This window comes from Portunus trituberculatus, chromosome 21, assembly GCF_017591435.1.
Source record: "Portunus trituberculatus isolate SZX2019 chromosome 21, ASM1759143v1, whole genome shotgun sequence".
Taxonomy (NCBI): Eukaryota; Metazoa; Arthropoda; class Malacostraca; order Decapoda; family Portunidae; genus Portunus; species Portunus trituberculatus.
The window spans coordinates 13,564,516-13,584,533 of record NC_059275.1 but is presented as its reverse complement, the minus strand read 5'-3'; the positions used below and the strand labels follow the sequence as shown (position 1 = coordinate 13,584,533).

The following is a 20,018-nucleotide window of genomic DNA, read 5'->3' as shown; positions in this document are numbered from 1 at the left end:
TTTTCACCTTACTTTAACATAAGTATTCCTCAGTTTAGGTTACTAGAAGTGAAATGAACAAGTAACACTGGATAAGCAAATATGTATCGGTAACACAAGTAAATAAAACACTCTCTTAGTTTACCTTACTCATAGTGAAGTACAAAAGAGACATAGTGATCGGGTAAATGTAAACACTGATGAGATCTCCAGAGGAAAAATTATATACAAAGAAATGTATCATAAGATGGAGACAATCATGAAAAATATTCATCAGCACAAGAACACAGAGAGAAAATGAAGCTGAAAAGCAAACAAGAAATGCCATGCAATGTACATGCTGTAGATTTATGAATATTCAAACTGACTTTTTTTTCAAACTCACACTGGTTACTGATGAAGATAAAATACTGATGATGATGAAAAATCATTGTTTACATGAGATACTCTATCTTTTACATGCAGTGAATATCAATAATAGCCATGTTCTTGATAGTTCATGCTTTACTTTAAATATTACTGTATATGACTAATTTTCTCTCTAATATTTTAGTTACCATAGCATGTAATATATTGTGAAACCAAGCAAAACAACAATCAATAATACAATTTTATCTTATAAGTACTATTTTGTGTATGGCTATGGTGATGATTCAACATTACATCATGCATTACATTTGTGCTTAGATACTGAGTTCCCCACCTGTGCCTACCAGTCTCCTGATCATACACACGACGCACCACACTCTCCTGCTTCTCCCATTCCTCTCGGGTCATGGGAGTCATGGTGGACTGGTTGGAGGTCATGAGGTCGATACTTGGCCCGATGGACGCTGACCCATTTTCCACCACTTCCTGCTTCTTCTTGGATCCCTTTGAGCTCTTATCCTTCTCTTCATGCTTGTGGTTCTTCTCCTGGTTCTTCTTGGCTTCATGTGTTTGGCGTGTCTTCTTGATTCTCCTGGTGTCCTTCCTCCTCTCCCTCTTAATTTTTTTTAGTTTCTTATTTAGTTTCTTCACTTTCTTCTTGATGGATTTCTTTTCTTCTTGCCTCGCCAATTTTCTGCACTTCTTCAGTTTCTTCTTCAGTAGCTTTTCCCGCTTTTTCCTCTTCTTCAGGGCTTTTTTTAGTGCCTTCCCTGTTAGCTTTTTCTTGTACACTATGCTGTCTGACCCTGAGGAGTCTGAAGACGAGGAGCTGGAGGCCGATGACGAAGAAGAGGAAGGTGATGAAGATGAGGAAGATGAGTCTGAGGAGGAGGAGGAGGAATCTGAGGAAGAGGAGGAAGAATCAGAAGAGGCTGGTCTTGGTCGCTTTCTCTTCTTCTTCACCTCCCTGTGTTCAGGTGAGGGAGAGGACGAGGATGATGATGATGATGATGATGCTCTCTTCTTCTTGTTTTTTGGACGAGAACGCACTTGATTGTTGAGTTCATCTGAGCAAGTGATTGGGTCCTTCTCCATAATTCTGGGGGAGAGAGAGAGTTACACTATTATATCCAGGATAATACTCCTTTGCCTCCATTTGAATGAACTACATATAATGAGCTTCAGATGACTACAAGACATGTGTGTGCTAAATGCTAATCATGATCTAAATTCAAGTAACAACATTCTCAGTGTTCAGTTTTCTCTTAACCCCTTCCCAGCGGCAGGGCAGATGAGTGAACTACCAAATGAAAAATCGTCTATATATAGACTCTACTGACTTTCACCCATACATCTATATATAATTTCCCCGCAAATGGGTATTCCTGATTGACATCTATATATACACTCTGCTGGAAAACTTAACAAACATTTGAATCTATATATAAGTGTTATTTGTGTTTGATTGGTGATAATTTATGTCAATATATTTGTATGAATGTTTTAGTTACTCACATCCAAGACTTGTGACCTGGATGTAATTTATTTCCACTTTTCTTCATATTTTTCATATACGTAATTGTTTTTTACCTATTGATTTTTAGGCAATGTTGCTGGCGTGTGGTACAATTCTTTCTCTTTGACATGATATGCTAATGATAAAAAAAGTATAAAAAATGCAAAAATTCCAGTATTAGCTTATGTATGTAGCACATCCACCATCAACAAAGCACAAGCAGTGACCGGCCTTGAGAGGCCATGCTGGCCAGTGTTTGGGTATTTGAGATGCCAAATATTTATTTATTTTATAAATTTTGTTACTTGTAAGGAACTGTCTATATAGCTATAGGCGATGCTACAACTTAGTGAAGCAAAATAAAAACAAGTGTCTATATATAGACCATCCGACAAAAAAGTCCCCTTTTTGAAACGTCTATATATATAGATCCTCCATTGGGAGGGGGTTAATTTCAAGTGCTCTGACATGATCCAGGTTGCTAAAGTGTGTAAGGAAACTGCCAGCAGAATAGATGACTTTAGATTGAGAGAATAATCCAAAAACTAAGTGTAAGTTCAAAGGTTATGTGACTTCTCCCATGAAAACGTAAAGGGATAGCTTCCAGGGAAATGAAAGAACAGAATGACAGAGAATGTGAGAGAACTCAAAGTAGGAAGACAGGATGAGAGTATGCAAGGAGAGAGTGGAGGAATAGGAATAAATGTAAACTCTTCTTAGAAATAGGTATGAAATACAGACAGAGAAATATATATATATATATATATATATATATATATATATATATATATATATATATATATATATATATATATATATATATATATATATATATATATATATATATATATATATATATATATATATATATATATATATATATATATATATATATATATATATATAAATATGTTTACTCAATAGTCTAGAGAGATATATAGCTTTACTCAATAGTCTACTATTTATTACTCATTCTGTTACACACATGATGACAAAGTTCCTTATCTCTTCCAGTTGAAATATGAGCTCTAGTTTTGATGAAGATGCGAATATCAACCAGGCAGTTAATTATGGAATATATTTACAACCAGAAAGATTAAAATAAAATGGACACCAGAAATAATTTTATGCACATAATATTTAATGCAGCTTGAGTCTTATTTATGTTGAAAGTTCCCTCCAAGGTCAAAGCCACAGGACATCTCCAGACAACATCTTTGATGAAAAAACTGTGCTACTTATAGTTCTATTCATTTTTTATATATATCTTCAGCTTTGTCTCCACAACATAGTACTGAACATTCCGTCTTTCCAGTTCAGCAATTTAGTCTAGTGTGTCTTACACTGAGATACTTTTCACTTTCATCATTTATGTAACTTAGTTAGTTGTCTCATGTCTGTCTTATGTATCATTAATACAAATAACTCATGACCATTCTTATTCCACTTTATTTCTTTTTAACTTTTTTATTATCATGTGTTTGCTTCAGGCTAATTGAGAAAACTCATGAAAGAGATATATCTTTTTAAACATACTTTTCTACTCATCCTTGTGTGAAGTAACTACACAATAACAGATCAACAACCTTCACATTTTATACTGCATATATATATATATATATATATATATATATATATATATATATATATATATATATATATAGGTACTATACACACACACACACACAAACACACCAGGTGTTTTTATATGTGCCTTCTGCTGCATGATAATGTCACAGCTGTTCCTATAATGAATATTTAATCACAGCACTTATCATGCATCAGGCCCTGTAAGGCTGACCACTGTCAGCATGGATGAGCTCATCATGGTGACATGCAATCTCTCATTTCATTAGCTGCCATCATGCACCCCCTCATGAAGTGCCACATCAACATTTCCCTCTCCAGGTGTTCATCCTCATATAAGTACCTTTAACTATAACCACTCCATAATAATATAATGCAGAGGGAACATGAGACTGGATATTTGTACCAACATTTCAGGAAAAACACTTCCATGTATGTGTCATCCTCCATACCTCCACATCATGCCATGTCTCAAGTAGAGAGTATCAGAATGTGTTCATCTATTTGAAAACATGATGCAGACAACGTCTAAACCTTTCCTAATGAACCTTTTGAAATGTAATTGTATTGGTTCTCTTTCTTAGTTTTTAGAGAGAGAGAGAGAGAGAGAGAGAGAGAGAGAGAGTTTACCAATGACTCACTCCACCACCATTGAGTGCATTACAGTTGCCTGGCTGTCCTTCACATCACCTAAACTAAGTCCAGAAATAAGAATATACTTTTGACTCACGAAATCACACGAATAAAGTAAAATGTCTCACATACAAATCCCCAATGGAAGTAACAAGTAAAACAATTATAACCTCAAAAAAAAAAAAAAAAAAAAAAAAAAAAAAAGTATCATACAACTACTACATAACTGAAACTAAAGAAAAAGAATAGCCACTCACATAGAAAATTAACTTATTTATGCACTGATAACAAAACCGGGTGACAAAAACCTATACATACAGCAAAAAAAGAGAAAACATTACCAAAACTAGAACCGCAAAAATTAAACAAAATCTCTCCATAAAAAAAACATAAGCCGTACATAAACACTATTCACTCATCAATGAACTAACAACAAAAAAGGTGACAAACAGATGCACGCAAATAAAAAAAATCTGACAGTCTACTTGTCAAAATAGGCAAACAGATGGACGAGTATACAACACGTGCTATTTAAAGACCTCACAGTACCCTTACACGTTCCCTACAATGGCAAACACAGCTAAATGATATGCAAGAGACATTAAAACCACGGGGAGTCCAGGCATGCGGTACTTACTTAGATCCAACAGGAAAATTTGCGGGAGAAGGAGGAGGAGAGAGAGGAGTGAGACGTGCAGGAGCAGTAGACCGTCCCTGTTTGTTTACTGTGACGTCACTGGCACTGCTCCTCCTCCTCCTCCTGTGGTCTTATTATTATTATTATTATTATTTTTTTTTTTTAGTACTCTTAGATTTTAGATTTAAAATTATTTCAATAGATTCTCTTATTCTTCTGATGTTATGCTCTCTCTCTCTCTCTCTCTCTCTGTATGTGTGGCGGATATCCCCATGGCCAAGTTAATCCCGCTGTTTTGGGCTGTTCCCCATATAGTGGATTTTTCTTTTGTTTTCCGGCAGCTTCCGGCTAGCGCCTTGAAGAACATGTATTTTATTTATTTATTTTTTTTTTACGGGGGAAGGGGGGCCGGAGTTGGGAGTCGGGGGATAGGGATTATTAGTAGTGAGCCTTGGGGTTTCGGGTTTGAGCTGCCCCCACCAAACCGATATTTCTATTTATTTCTTAATCTTTTTTTTTTATATTTGGCATTCTTGGAGGCATTTTCAAGATACATGCAGCTATTTTTTATTCAATAAGAGCAGTAATTATTTATTAATATGACTGAATAATTAGATAAGCTTTACTAAATAAAGACAAATAACATTTTGGAAGGCTGTTTCCTCTTTTTATTATTAATTTTAACATTCTTAGATTAATACAAGTTTTGAGAAATCTGAAACAGCAATAGTTGTGTGTGTGTGTGTGTGTGTGTGTGTGTGTGTGTGTGTATATATATATATATATATATATATATATATATATATATATATATATATATATATATATATATATATATATATATATATATATGGGTAAGAAATTTTGCTCCTCGATCTGTTACTGTTCTGTCCAAGGTGGTTGAATAATTTGACCTCCTTGGTTCTACCCAAGGATTCTTGTACATTCCTTGGTTCTACATAATTTATATGAATTCCGTATGTTTTAGGCATCAAACTACTACAGTATGTTCCACAGCCTCTAAAATTTAAAGTCTACATTATCATGTAGTTGCAATATACTTTACACTGTGAAGTCTTTAAGTATGAGTAATAACATGTAAGTCTTACCAGATATATCCATGTGGAACAGTACTTACTTTCCTTTATTCCTTGCCTTTCCTTTTTTTTTTTTTTTTTTACCACCGTTGAATCTTCTACAATTTTACTAATGTAACATATACTACTTCTTTCGTTTTTTTTTTCTCTCTCTCTCTCCTTGTCATCATTCTTTTCTTCTATTATCACTTTATCATTGCATTGGGACATCAACAATGGGTCTTCGTGGCAAATAACTAAAGCATTAATACTTATGATGTGAGAACTGATGCAGGGTATGTTGTGTTACACTTCCCTGCATATAAGAAAATGGAAGATTTACTTACACATTCCATGCTAAACTGCCACATGAAGTAAATCTTCTGAAGCATCTGGCAATTCTGATCATAACTTGCGTTATTCATTTTTGCATTTCTACTGCACGTAAGGTAAATACACACATGCTCATAAAAAAAAAAAAATAATAAAATAAATAAATAAAATAAATAAATAAATAAATAAATAATAATAATAATAATAAAACAAAGAAAAAAATGTGTACACCTTCCAGTGTATCAATATCTGGAACCAATTTGACAAACTGTCAAATTAAGAATACATCAGTTGAAAGAACGATGGGTTAAATATAAATAGACACAACCTACACCATCCTCTCTCCCACACACAAAGTAGTGGTAGCACACTCAGCTTACAACCCAGAGGGATTGGAGTCCCGGGTGTATCAAGGCAAATGGACAAGCATCTTAATGTGTATAGCCCCTGTTCACCCAGCAGCATAGGTACAGAATGTGAATCAAGGGGTTGTGACCTCTGTCCTTGTGTGTGGTGTGGTCTCACTCCTACCAAAGATAAGTCAGTACAAACTCAGCTCTTTCCATAGGGGAATGGCTGGCTGGCTAGGTGACCAGCAAACAAACTAGGTGATTATGCACGCAATACAAACCTGTCTCACTCCTAGACCCTCAGAGCCCTCCCACAAGGTGTTCGGTGTCTCATCCCTAGACTCTCAGTGTCTTCTCCCTTAAAGTGCTGAATGTATGGGTGGGTGAGTGCAGTCCTCACCAGGGGATATAACATTAATAAAAAACCATGAACATTATTTATTCAGCTGAAATAAATGTTAAAAGGCTTCAATATTAAACAATTGTAATCTATTCTTATGGTCTTAGCTTTAATGTACTGTAGCTGGCAACCTACCTGTGTTATTAGAAATTATTCTTTTTGACTCAAACTATTAAGTTGTCTCAATCTATTCCAATTATCCTATATAACATTGGATGAAAGTGTATTCCTTCATTTTCAGAATCAAACATGCAATATTTTTACAAGCAGCTCACTCATCTTGAAATGCCTTACTCACTTTACTGCCTTTTCAAGAAAGATTTGCTTCAAGTGTTCACATCATACACGTTTCAATTCCATAACCATGCAACATGTAATTCTTGCTTTGCAAGACTGGCATGGCATAACCCCAAGCTAAAAAAAACTGTTACAGTTATGCAATATATTCAGATTTGAATATTATACAAATGAAATGCAATGACATATGTATAACCTATAAAATTTGTATTTACAAGGTGAGTTAAAAATGTTTATCCTGTACATAATGTGCTCATGATGTTTCAATATATTTATATATATGCATATATATATGTATTCATATTTACAATGATATGCTTTTTAAAACAATATCTAATACAAATAATCACAGCACTGTTCATTACCCCTCTCATCATTCCAACACTCATCATTGTACATGTAAGCAGTCTGAGTGAGTCACTCGTGCAGTGAGTCAAGTTGAGCCAAAGGAAAGAAAATGCACTGGCTTCAAACACCATTAAACATGACTCTCCAGTACAGGATAGAGAGGATTCAATGCTGCTTCCTGTACACTGAGGCGTCGGTGGAGGTTCTCCTTGTCCCCAATGATACATGGCAACACCAACTGTTGTGGCCTGGACAGGTCTGGCGAGGACGTCCTGATACGCTCGTGGGTCAGCCAGGCCTCGAGAGACCTGTCCGTGTTAAGTCGCTCATCCACCACCAGGGGCTGCAGTCGCTCCCAGGCAGTGGGTCGGGTGGCCCGGAGTGCATTCTTGGACATTTCTACACTATGTATCCATGCCCACTTGGCGAGGTCCTTGGTGCCCCCCACAGTGTGCCGCCGTTTGATGGGGCCGCGGTAATTACTGCGTTTGATGCCTGATTTGCTCCCCTTGTTGCTGCTGCTGCTATTGCTACTGCTGTAAAGATTATTAGAAGGCTTCATAGGACTGGTGTTTGTCTGACTGCCAGTGTTCTGTTCAAATTTTTCTTTCAGTTCCTTCACATTGTGGCGTCGACTTCTGAGGTCTGAGGAACGCCTGGTGGGACCTGATGCATTTTCTTTTGTGTCTGACTTCTTAGATGTCTCTTGAAGCCTGTCTCTCCCCTCCAGAAGGTCTGATCGCTTCATTTCTTTCGGTCTCTTTTCATTGAGACTTTCTTGAGTATCAGTTCGCTTAAGTTCTCGAGATCTTTTCTCAGTTTTTTCTTTCAAATTATTCTCAGTCTTTTCTGACTTTGTTAAGGAATCTGTTCGTTTTACTTTCACTCCAGGTTTCTTATCTTCAGTCAGTACCTTATAGTCACTCTCCTTTATGCTACTTGATTGAATGCTATCTTCTACCTGCAAAATATTTAAGATCAATGAGAATCAAATAAAAAAAAAAATTGATAACATCAACCTTTGAGTAATGATTAATCTACTTTATTGGATTATTTTCATTTCATTATTAATAAGCATATACAGTAAATCTCCAGCTTTTGTGGTTCAGCTTTACACAATTATTTATTCTACTTTTTTTTTCAGTGGAACCTAGTTATTTCTACAACATTGGTTAATAGAGACAATAGGCATTTTAGGGGTAGTGTCAATATAATGCAGATTTTAAATACTTTGTGGGTGCCTTGGGAACATAATTTCTCAATAAACTAGGGATTAACTAAACAAACATAAATATCTAAGTATGAAAAGAGAGTGACATTCAACACACTTGGGAGATGTGAGACGAAGCAGTGGAGGCAGCAGGGGTGGTGACTGAGGTGCGGGGGCTGGTGCGGCGGCGGTGGAGGGAAGGGTCACGGTACAGACGGCACCCGGAATTCCCTCTGCCTGGCTGCTCTGGAAGCTGACGCACATCTTCAGGTGAGGAATCTTGACTGCTGTTGGAATCGCTGCAATCTGAAGTGACGAGACCCAAGGAAGACTCCTGGAGGCTACGCATTTTCTCTTCGAAGGTGGCAGTGATGGCACTCAACAGATCACTGCCTGCAATAAAACAAACCATAGGATTAGCATGTTTCTTGGCCATGTTGTATTATGATGCTTTAAGGTTGTATTGTAATTCATGTGTCTTCATATGTTATGATTAAAGATGGCCAGTTTGGTTGAAAAATGTCAGTGCACACTCAAGTGTAGTTTTAATGTCAATTTCACTCCTGGTTTAGTGATTAATTTGAGAAAATTGGAAAATTTCAAAACACCAATTAACTAGACTCTACAGTGTCAAATATCACAAATAGGTGGACACAGCGAGATGCCAGTAGCAGCACATCACCATACGGCACACATATCACCAAGAACTAAGGCATTACTGCTACCACAGCACATTTAAACAGCAAGAGTGAAGCAGCTCTACTTCTACTCTCACCTTCCTCGCCTACACTTTAGCATACTGAATATTAGCGAAGAGACCCTTGGCTGCCCCCATAATCGAGGACTTGGCAACATGTGGTGGCTTTTCTACCACTACAGTTGAAAGTTCGCATGGGGCTGTAAAGGCGATTTGAACAGACAACATCTCAGTTGAACACCGGCATTATTTACTAGGTGTTAACTGGTCCACATTTCTCAAACAGAAAAGCAATGCTGGCTTGAATACTTGTTGTGAAGTGACCACAAATATTACTGAAGCTTACAGGAAAGATGGCCCAGTTACACTACCACCTATTTACACTACATACTAGAAAGAACAAGATTTTGACTATTTTATGAACTTAAAAATTGGGTATAACTGCTGCAACATAAAAAGTGGTTTGGCTTGGAAGCAAGAGGCATAAAATGTGAAATAGCAGTGCACGTAAATCTGACCTAGCACATCCTCTATGTTACTTCCTTATCAAACTCTCAACAGAAAGATGGAGACACTTCAGAAATATAGGAACGTGAAGCAGACCTGAGCAGCAGCAGTCAGTGAAAAAGAGAAAAAATTCTGTTATCAAATGAATAATGACATGAGCCATTAATTAAATTCCATTACTCGTACACTCTCTCAAACAGATGGTGTATGATACTTCACACACTAACACCTCCATTTGCAACCCACAATCAACAGACAACTCTCTTTTCAGATAAAAGTTTCATATACAACCAGTCAGATGTCAATCAATCTACAGAACTCACTTGCACTGCATTTTCTCTAAGTAAAATTTTAATGCCTAGTTTTCTAATGAAACTGATGACTGAGACTGATAAGATGTAATAAAAAATTAGCAAGTGTATGCAGACAAGTGAGCATGAGTGAACAACCTTCATAATGTTCATGGTTTATACTGGACTTTGGACTGCATCCATGAATATTTCTTCACTTGCTTCTGACACAAACACTCTCAGGTATATCAAATAACTAGAACACAACCATGAAACAAGTATCCATAACTTGATCACTATCACTGATGATTCATCATCCAAAATCACAATGCCTACAACTGATACAATACAATATTAAAAAGAATATTGGATACAAAGGGAAACTGTACTGTACTTGACTGGATTTGTATGGGAAAAAATATGTTAATGAAGAACTTAAGACTGCAATATGGTAATTAGGTATAGGAAGTAAAGACTGTTAATTAAGACTCCCTGACAACATAGACAGCATACATCAGCTGGTGACATTACTCTGCATCAACTTCTTTGTATTATTTTTCCCAGCTCCACAAGGCATAACATAAGCTTGTAAAAGTTAAATAAGCTTTAAGAACTTTAAGGTGTTAATCATTGATTATTACATAATATACATATATCTTAAATAATGAGATATGCTTTTAAAAATAAATACTATTTGAAAATATTGAGAAGGATAAAAAGGATTGTTGTGTAGTATTGGGAGGTGATTATAATTTTTCAATATTTTCAAGAGGATTTCTATTCTTTGCCAATTTACTGGTTCCTGATTAATTAACATTTCATTGTTTTTAAGAACAACAAAAAAACGATAATTTATTAATTTCTTTTGTGAATAGATAATTACAATACATATAAGTACATTCCACATACATTCTGCTCATACTGTACGGATATGTGTACCCAAAATTCAAAATCAAATATGTCAGTGCTTCAATTAAGTTTTACTAATAAACAACACTCTAACATTTCTTAAAAATTACCTACACAAAGTGAACGTCATAAACAAATGTATCTGTGTCTCTTCCAAGTGTGCCTTCAGTTTCACATCATTCAAAGATAACACAACAAATAGTATTGTACTGTGGCTGTCATTTTAACCCTTTCACTGCTATATGACACATGGCTCATTGATCACAAAGCACATTTTGTTCTTCAGCCTACACACTTTATTGACAACACATTGAAAACACTATTAACTTAATACCTTTTTTATTTTCTATAAGTGCTCATCAAGGATTTGTACTGTAAATTGTATAATGCAATGAAAGGGTTAAAAAAATATGTTTACCTTGTAGAAAACACTTGATTGTAACAAACTGACATCACCCCAAATTTCCTGATAAAAAAACTACAGTATATGTTTCTTACCACCACCACCACCACCACCACCCCAACAACAGCGTGCAGTGACTTACCATCATCGTGGGGAACATGGGGGCCGTCGCGGAGAGAATCTAATGAACCGCATCTTGGCATTTGTTCGGGACCATTTAAAATCTGTGGCAAGTAAGAATTAAAATCAATTATGTAACATTCATGACTGATGGGAAATATGATAAAAATAAAAAATAAACAGATAACCAAATAATGAAATGAACACATAATTAAAGAAAAATATGCTGTTATATAATCATCAAAGCACAAGAAATATCACTACTGTAGTTGTAAATTATATTATAAAAATAAAACACTAATTTACATGTATGATAAATAACCAAAGTTACATTGAGGAAAAATTTTTAGAATATGGCATAAAAAAATAAAGCTTTACCAGTTATCACTGTTTCATTACTGTGAGAATGTATAAGCAGCTATAACCCAAAATGCTGAAAAATGCTTGGCCAAATTAATAAAAATAGAATAATGTGATAAGTCAATGCACATTCCTGGCATTATTTTGTGCTGACAAGAAGACACATTACCTTAAACTACATTCCATTCTCTGTGATGCATCCAAACATTCTCAGCAGTGCATCCATACTTACATGATCTAAATGCTATGCACTGTATCAGGCACATACTGTATGGCTATTGTTGTCATGTATTCCAGCTTACTTTATACACTATGAAAAGCTTAGGGAGGATTCAGTGCTTCACGTACATTACTACTGGGAGCCTTGAGAAGCTTATAGTCTATAATACATACTTATAAACTGATGGATGTTCATTACTCTTACTATGCTTATGTCTATGTAAGTAGTTTTTGTGACTTTGAAAACAATAGTATTAATATCATATGTATATGTATGTATATTATGAAAATAAGACCATTCAAGATGTAGCATTATCATTGTATGTTAAAATTATAAAGTCTTCTGCTTAAGAATCACTAAAAAAAATGATGGATCTTGTTAGAATATGCTTACTTGGTGAACTATAGTCAATATTATACCTACAGTTAAAGAATATGATAATAAAAAAAAAAAAAAAAAAAAAAAAAAAAAACTTGTGTTGTGTCATGTGATGTTTCCAAAGCTAAAAAATCAACTAATCAACATAAACACTACTCAACAGAAAATAAGGAACTTTAGAAAAAAAATAATATAAAAAAAAAATAAATAAATAAAAAAAAAATAAATAAATAAAAAAATAAATAAATAAAGCATATGGCATCCACAGCAATCATGACTGACCAGCAGCACAAAGTAAGGATGGAACTCATGACAGCAAACTCTTAAGCAATACAAGCAGAGGAATAATAATAATAATAATAATAATAATAATAATAATAATAATAATAATAATAATAATAATAATAATAATAATAATAATAATACTGGTAAAAAAAAATTTGGTCTATGTGGAGTGCAAGGTGGCACCCCTACCTGTTCCCTGCTGGTTCTGGCCCTCTTCAGAGTGCCATTATTCACGACCTTCTGGGTGTCAAAGGTGGAAGGGGAGGTAGGATTGATGAGTGGCTGAGTGACGTTCTCAGCGGAGGACCCTCGACGTAGGGGACGAGGGGAGTGGTATAGGCGGCTGGGTAGGATGTGGTGGAGGATTGAGTCTTTGTGTCGGCCTTGGACGGGAGTGTTAGGTTGAGGAGTTAGTGTTGATGCAGGAACTGTGAGGTGGGACGGTGAGGGTGTGTGAGACTTGTGAGGAGGAGGACGGGGACTCTCGGGGTAAATGGTGGTTTGGCCAATTTTGCGTGTTGGCGTTAGTTCAGTGGCAGCATCAGACATCGAAGGAAAGAGGGAGGGTGATGAAGATGAGGAGGTTAAACCGAAGAAGAAACCATGGCCTTTACTTGACTTTTTCTTTTTAGTGTTGGAGGGGGAAGAGCATTGAGAGGTAGAGCCAGATTTGGGAAGAGCAACAGAGGGCTCCAAGGAGAAGGCTTCATCAACAGATCTTGCAGAAGTGTCCTCGGTCTCACCTCGGTTAGTTGTATTTGACGGTCGGGTTAAGCTGCCGTAACCTGAGCTACTGGATGAAGAGGTAGACCCAAGAGTGCTATGTGGTGAAGCTGTATTATAGTCAAGCCAAGCAAGTGAGTTCTGCTGCAGCATGCCATGCCTGTACTCATTCGAATCAGTAGCCTTCCCAACCGCAGGCTCATTGACAATCTTAATAATAGGTGGATGTAAGTGATTGTTAGGTACCTGGGTGGTGGCATTAGTGGTGGGTGTAAATGAGGTGTTAGAGAGGGGATGGTGAGAGAGGGCTGCAGAGATGAGGGCAGCCTGGGAGCTAGTGGTGGAGCCCTGGGAGACAAGTGACCCACGCTGGCCACCCACATTCCCACTCAAGTCTTGTAGTCGCCATGAGTAGTCAGAGATCTTGCGGACAACCTCTGAAAAATGTTTTTGATGTTCCACTTAGGGCTAAATATATCAATCATTAACACAGGTAGTTTTGTGGTTCTTGAAATGAAATTCTGAACCATATAACTACAATCAGTCCATTTCTTAAAACTCTCCTAAACACCATGGCTTTTGTCACAGTCTAAATATAGTTCAAATATCTGTGTGTATGAAAAGATGCAGGTATACATCAATTATACAAGAGGGTGTTTTCAGCATGCAAGCAACAAATACATCAGAAGTAAATTGTTCAAAAGGACTTAAAATTTTCCTGAGATGTGAAATTTTTCTTGGATAAAAAAGGGTAACTGGAATAATTTGTAATATATCCATGTCATGCATTCCTTACTTAACATTTAAGTTCAACAGCTACTGTAAAATAGGTAATAGGTTATGTTATCAACCACTTTCTCCCTCCAATGTAGTGAGTAGTTGAGCAACATCTGCACTCAGTTCATCAACATAAAGCACTTTGTTATAGTGCATCACTCTACATGCTTGCATCAGCACACTCTTAATTATTAGTGTTTAGTGTCCTCATATATATATATATATATATATATATATATATATATATATATATATATATATATATATATATATATATATATATATATATATATATATATATATATACCAAGAAGTAAGAATTGTGACATGTCTTCATCAAAGTACAGTACAAAACTACATAGAGTTATGTGAGCATTTTTGTATAGTAGATAGTACATATTGTGGAAACTTTGGAAGGGATACAGGAGTCTACTCAGATATCAAGTCATCCATATCTGATGGTAATAATAGTACTAATTGTCCCCAGCTTTCTTGAATGTGCCATCTTGGTAATAGGTAACATGCAAGGTGTACCATGCAGGCTGGTGAGCAGTACTGATGGTTAGTCCTAAGACAAAATACCTCAGTGAAGCAGATAGTTTCCAAATGTTCAATGTTGCCAGGTCACTATGAAGGCTCTGTCACAGGGCACACCACACACATCTGGTTAGTACTGTTAGTTAACTACTGCTAAATATGTAAGGATAATGAAAGTAAACCTGGTACATCAATTATATATGTAATTAGAAATAAAAAAATAATGTTTCATTCTCAATTTCAGTCTACATTGGGATGTGCTTCTCAGATTGAGTTCCCAAAAGGGAGGAGATTCAGTTATTGAGTTTAATAAATGCCCACAGTTATCTGCTTACACACAGTGACTATGATGACACCACTACTACAAACAATGGACTGGAGGGAGAGAACATGACATTGCTTTGCCATCAGATTAAGTAATTACTACAATGGCAAGACCTTACATATCCAATCAGCTTGATCTTATTTATGGGGAGGTGACCTTCACACTTGCAAAAATTATAGCTTCTGTTCTTTATTAGAAAAATTAGAGAAATAAAAATAACCACACAAAGAAAATAAAACAAGAACAAATTGTGCAAATACTGTAAGAGAGGTGCACTCAACCATAATAACGTATGCAAAGGAACAAGATGTTGAAGGAATACAAAGGATAAGTGTTCTTGCCTAGATGTCAATGAGGTGGAATGTGATGGAACTACACTATGCATCACATCATGGGTGAATGCAACAGAAAAATATACAACCTACAATCCATAAGCAATTAGTGTGCTGATACAAATAAAGGAGGATATGAAATGATTAGAAGCAAGATAACTAAATAACAACACAAAAAAGGAATATACCATCATGGGTATTATTTCAAGGAGGGAGTGGTAGTGGAGAAGACTGTGACTCACGTTTTGCAGGTAACAAATAAAACTCTAATAAGACTCACAGGTTGGTGGCTAACCTTACAGGACTGGTTGAAGTATAGGTGCAATGCTATAACAACTGCAGAATCACAATGACCACAAATACTTATCCAATCATTAGACAGATATGGTTCCTATCTTACCTGAGGGATTGTCAGCAAGCTGGTCCAAAAGGTCCTCTGATTCCATGTCCTGCTTGGCCCGCTGCAGCTCCTCCTCTATCCTCTGCCGCTCAGCATCTCTTCTCTCAGTCTCCCGCCGGTGTCTGGTCAGGTCACGGTGGAGCATTGCGCGAGTCTCCATTTCAAATTTCCGTATTCGCTCCTGCGTACTTGCACTGAGGCCAGCATAGGAACGAATGGCCACTTCATCTCCAAAGAGTGAAGATGTTTCTGGAGTAAACTGACTAGACTGTTGGCTGGGGACGCTGGCAGCCATGGAGGAAGAATTGGAAAGCAATGTCAATGGAATAGGAGAGGACACGAGTTCATCCTTTTTTGCAACGGAATATAATCTGGGATCATCTCCGGGCAGCCCTAACTTGTAACTACCACCACTAGTCCTTTCACCATGCGACTCATTAGATTCACCAGACATGTGACTCTGAACACTCATGAGACTCATGTTTGAAATCTTGCGTTCACTCATTGGCTTGGGGTCAGGGAGTTCCACCATACTTTCCATCTGTTTGGCTATCAGCCGCTGTTTCCTGAGCTCAGCCTCTTTGTCAATGTCCCGTTCCTCAAACCCTCCGTCTCGATCAATGAACTTGGACTCATCCACAGGCTTGTCTTCCATGGGCTTCTTATGCTTGGCTTTGTGAACCTTTCTGTTAGCTGCTGATATGATGGATGAAACAATATCCTTCTTCATGTCACCCTTAATGTTGCCTGTAAAGGAATACCCTGAATTAGAAATGAAACAAAAAAAATGGGAAACTTACCAACTCATCTGAATCTTTTAGTAAATCTTCATCTTTCTGTAGGAAATGGTTTCAATAGCACAACAAAATTCATCATTGTGTCTACTCCTTTGGCCCAAATTTCTTATGGAACTTCCACTCCAAGTACACTTGTGATGTACAATTCTCAATCATATTTAAATATTTTTTTCTCAAGCAAGCTAATTGGCCTCTTGCCACTGAAAGACAAGAAAACCATTACTATAATACCTTCAACTTTCTGGATATTGTCAAGCAGGAGAGAGCGACTGGAGGGCGTGTCCATCTCAGCAGGCAGTGGGAGGCCATCAGCAGCAGGACTTGGGGTCAGAGGAGGTTCAACAATAGGTGGTGAAAACTGTTCTCCTTCATCCTCCGAGAAGAACCACGCAGACTGCAAACACAGCCCAAACTCTGAATATGCTAAATAAGACAAATACTGGTTCCCTCTATAAACAAAACTATATGATTCTTATAAGATTTCCTTTCATAGAAACAAGAATAATGTTGTTAATTTGTCAAAAGTAAAATGCAAAAAGAAAAAACAAAAAATCAAGAGAAAACCAGTATAACCTGCAGGATTGAACAAATAAGTTACACATAACCACAAAACTCATAAAGGTAAACTATATGCAGTTACAGCTCCAAGCACTTGATTTGAAGTACATCTATCCTCATTTTCAGCCTCAACCTGTTTACCTAGACTTCACTGTGATACAAAATAGTGACAGCCATATTAATGCATCAATAATTTCCCTGTGCACAAAGATATAAGTAATATAAAGGTCCATATCTCAATTATCTTTAACAGACATAAGTAAAACCTATTGTGATTTCTAAAGGTTAGGTTATCCACATGATCCTTACAAACGAACAAGACTCTGCATTACCAATACGAAAAACACCAATGAGACTTAAACCAATCTCTGCATTCTTTGACAACATTCTTGGTAAAGTTTGAAGTCTTTGAAAACGTGAAAGTGCATCATCCGAGAGAGACTCACATGGCTGATGAGAGTCTCTACAATGCGACACTGGTGGGACATGTCCGTGACCATCGTGACCATGTTGTCATCCCCAGAACGAACCAAGGTTGGGCCGAACACGATGGCCAGATTGCGCACATCCATCTTGTTGAAATCAGAGTTGGTAACAATGTTGTTCAAGTGTGCCAAGAGGAACCGAAGTGTCTCGTAATGGTGATCTGGTAATTCATGGATCTGTGGAAGGAAAATGTCATAAATTTTCCTTTCAAGATTAATGTGTTAAGCTATAATATTGAGAAAACAAATGAACAAGGCCTTATCTCTCTACATAAAAACAAACATTATTCTAAATACTATCTAGATAACATGCATATACTTTCAAGTCTTAGAATTGTAAAACTGCCCTTATTCACAAAATATAAATTCTCTCAAAAGGAAGGCAGTTACATATCTTGTGCCCATCTTAAAAGCACCATAGAAATGCTAGGAAAGTGATATGCAGATGAGACAAATAGCCCATGAGAGGTTGTCAATGGGAAGTGAACCCCTTAGGATCCTCAAAGGTTAATGTGACTTTGAGATGTTACCAGCAGGCCAACATAATAACCAGGCCTGGATAGATTTTGAATGACATTCACTGTCCTGTCATTATACCAATAAAGCATATGAAGGTTAAAAAAAAAAGACTTACCAATTTTTTCAATTCCAACATCCTCTGCTTTGGATCCTCTACTTTACTCGCCTCAATGAAGTGTGGGTAGAGCTCACAAGTAAATAGAGGATCCGGCAATTTCTGGAAGAACTGCTTCAGCATGCTGGATATAACATTGACGTCACACCATCTAGGGAAAGAAACATATATAAATATCTCAAATAGAAGTAAAAAGATTAGTTGACAATATAATATTATGAATGCCACATCCATAAAAGTAAATAGAATCAATGTCCCCTAACTTTTAACATGGAAATTTTCAAAATTATACAATATTCAATATCATATTCATACATAAATAAAATCAATGTAGATTGTTACTCTTAGCTTTTCTGGAGAAAAAAAAAAAAAAAAAAAAAAAAAGGGATGAATAAAAAAAATTCCACTTTTTAAACCCAATGCAGTTGATGATGATAATGTCTCCAATCAGACTAAAACCACAAAATTTTCAGCCCTATTCAATTTGCTCTCACCTCGCATCGTCATAATCAATTGATTTCGCATCTTTGTTGATCATCTCAGTTAAGTACGTGACTGATGCCTTGTTGCCAGGGATGCGATAGATTCCTTGTGTCTGCAGTCCTCGGCTCTCCACCACACCCACACACAGTGCCACCAGCAGGGGAACGAACTCATTCTCAAGTGACTATAAAGAAACAATTAAATTTTGAAGATCAAGCATTATCCAGGTTTCCCTATGTCAAGATGAGTTGTACTGTTTTTTTTCTATAGGGGAGATCCTTAGTCTCCCATTTCTCAGTGTAATGCCATTTAATTCTATTGAATTTGTAATAGTTTAATATTTTTATTTGTTTATCTATACAATACTGAAAACAATGAAAAAGGCAATGCATGTTGTCAATAAGTAATGACACACCTGAGGGCAGTCCTCCAAACAGACCCCAATGGTGGCTCCTTCTGGCAGGGTGGGAGTGGCTGCTGGAGAACCACTTTGTACTTTCTTCATGAAAGGTCTTTTGAGATGACCTCTCCAATTTTTTGATTTGGGTGAAGTATTACTCTCTGAAAATAAGTGATCAATGAAGTAACATAAAGAGAGAGTAAATCACAAACTTCTGATTTCTCATATTACGCTACTTCACATCAACTTGATTACCGAGGTAGAAGTAGATTACTGAGGTAGAAGTATATTTCTAAGTCTTGAATATTTAACATTGCAACAATCACAACCAGACAGATGCTGAGGGAGACTCACCTACACCACCAGGCTTGCGTGTTTTGATGGATGGAGACTGACCAGTGGGTGACCGCGTCCTCAGAGATGTCAGCTTCCTCATCGCCTTGTTGCCAGTCTGGGGTGAGATGTTGTTGTTCATGGGGGCCTTGCTTTCGCCTTCACCTTCCTTCAGAATCATTAAACCAACTTATTAATATGTGATTCAATATAAATTTTGGTAGACTTGGTATGTATGTGGATGTACTTCTCTCTTTTTAATGTAATCTTGCTATCCTGTCTTTATTGTTTGTTTTTCACTCTGAATAACACATCAGTAAATTCAAGCTG

General features: G+C 36.6%; 2 protein-coding genes across 13 annotated transcripts in view; both read right to left on the bottom strand.

Annotated features, from left to right (window-relative positions):
* Nucleotides 1-4,872, bottom strand: part of LOC123506828 (ADP-ribosylation factor-like protein 6-interacting protein 4) — a 5,351-nt gene extending 479 nt beyond the window's left edge. Inside the window, exons 1-2 of one of the 2 annotated variants that reach the window (XM_045259169.1) lie at nt 4,722-4,872; nt 683-1,447 (exon numbers count right to left, since the gene is read on the bottom strand). In XM_045259169.1, the coding sequence (XP_045115104.1) occupies nt 683-1,443 (761 nt within the window). In that variant the 5' untranslated portion in view covers nt 1,444-1,447; nt 4,722-4,872. The remainder of the gene's footprint in view (nt 1-682; nt 1,448-4,721) is intronic. The other variant, XM_045259171.1, reaches the window with a different exon arrangement.
* A 2,031-nt stretch (nt 4,873-6,903) lies between these two features.
* The window catches only part of LOC123507127 (rho GTPase-activating protein 21-A-like), a 257,305-nt gene continuing 244,190 nt past the window's right edge, over nt 6,904-20,018 (bottom strand). For 5 of the 11 annotated variants that reach the window (XM_045259723.1, XM_045259724.1, XM_045259726.1 and 2 more), the window contains 11 exons: nt 19,710-19,857; nt 19,371-19,516; nt 18,967-19,139; nt 18,473-18,623; nt 17,800-18,015; nt 17,027-17,189; nt 15,999-16,745; nt 13,094-14,064; nt 11,684-11,765; nt 8,854-9,128; nt 6,904-8,486 (listed from right to left, as the gene is read on the bottom strand). In XM_045259723.1, coding sequence (XP_045115658.1) covers nt 7,656-8,486; nt 8,854-9,128; nt 11,684-11,765; nt 13,094-14,064; nt 15,999-16,745; nt 17,027-17,189; nt 17,800-18,015; nt 18,473-18,623; nt 18,967-19,139; nt 19,371-19,516; nt 19,710-19,857 — 3,903 coding nt within the window. In that variant the 3' untranslated portion in view covers nt 6,904-7,655. Of the gene's footprint in view, nt 8,487-8,853; nt 9,129-9,510; nt 9,633-9,950; nt 10,036-11,683; nt 11,766-13,093; nt 14,065-15,998; nt 16,746-17,026; nt 17,190-17,799; nt 18,016-18,472; nt 18,624-18,966; nt 19,140-19,370; nt 19,517-19,709; nt 19,858-20,018 lie in introns of those variants that run through there. The other 6 variants (XM_045259728.1, XM_045259729.1, XM_045259732.1 and 3 more) reach the window with 3 other exon arrangements.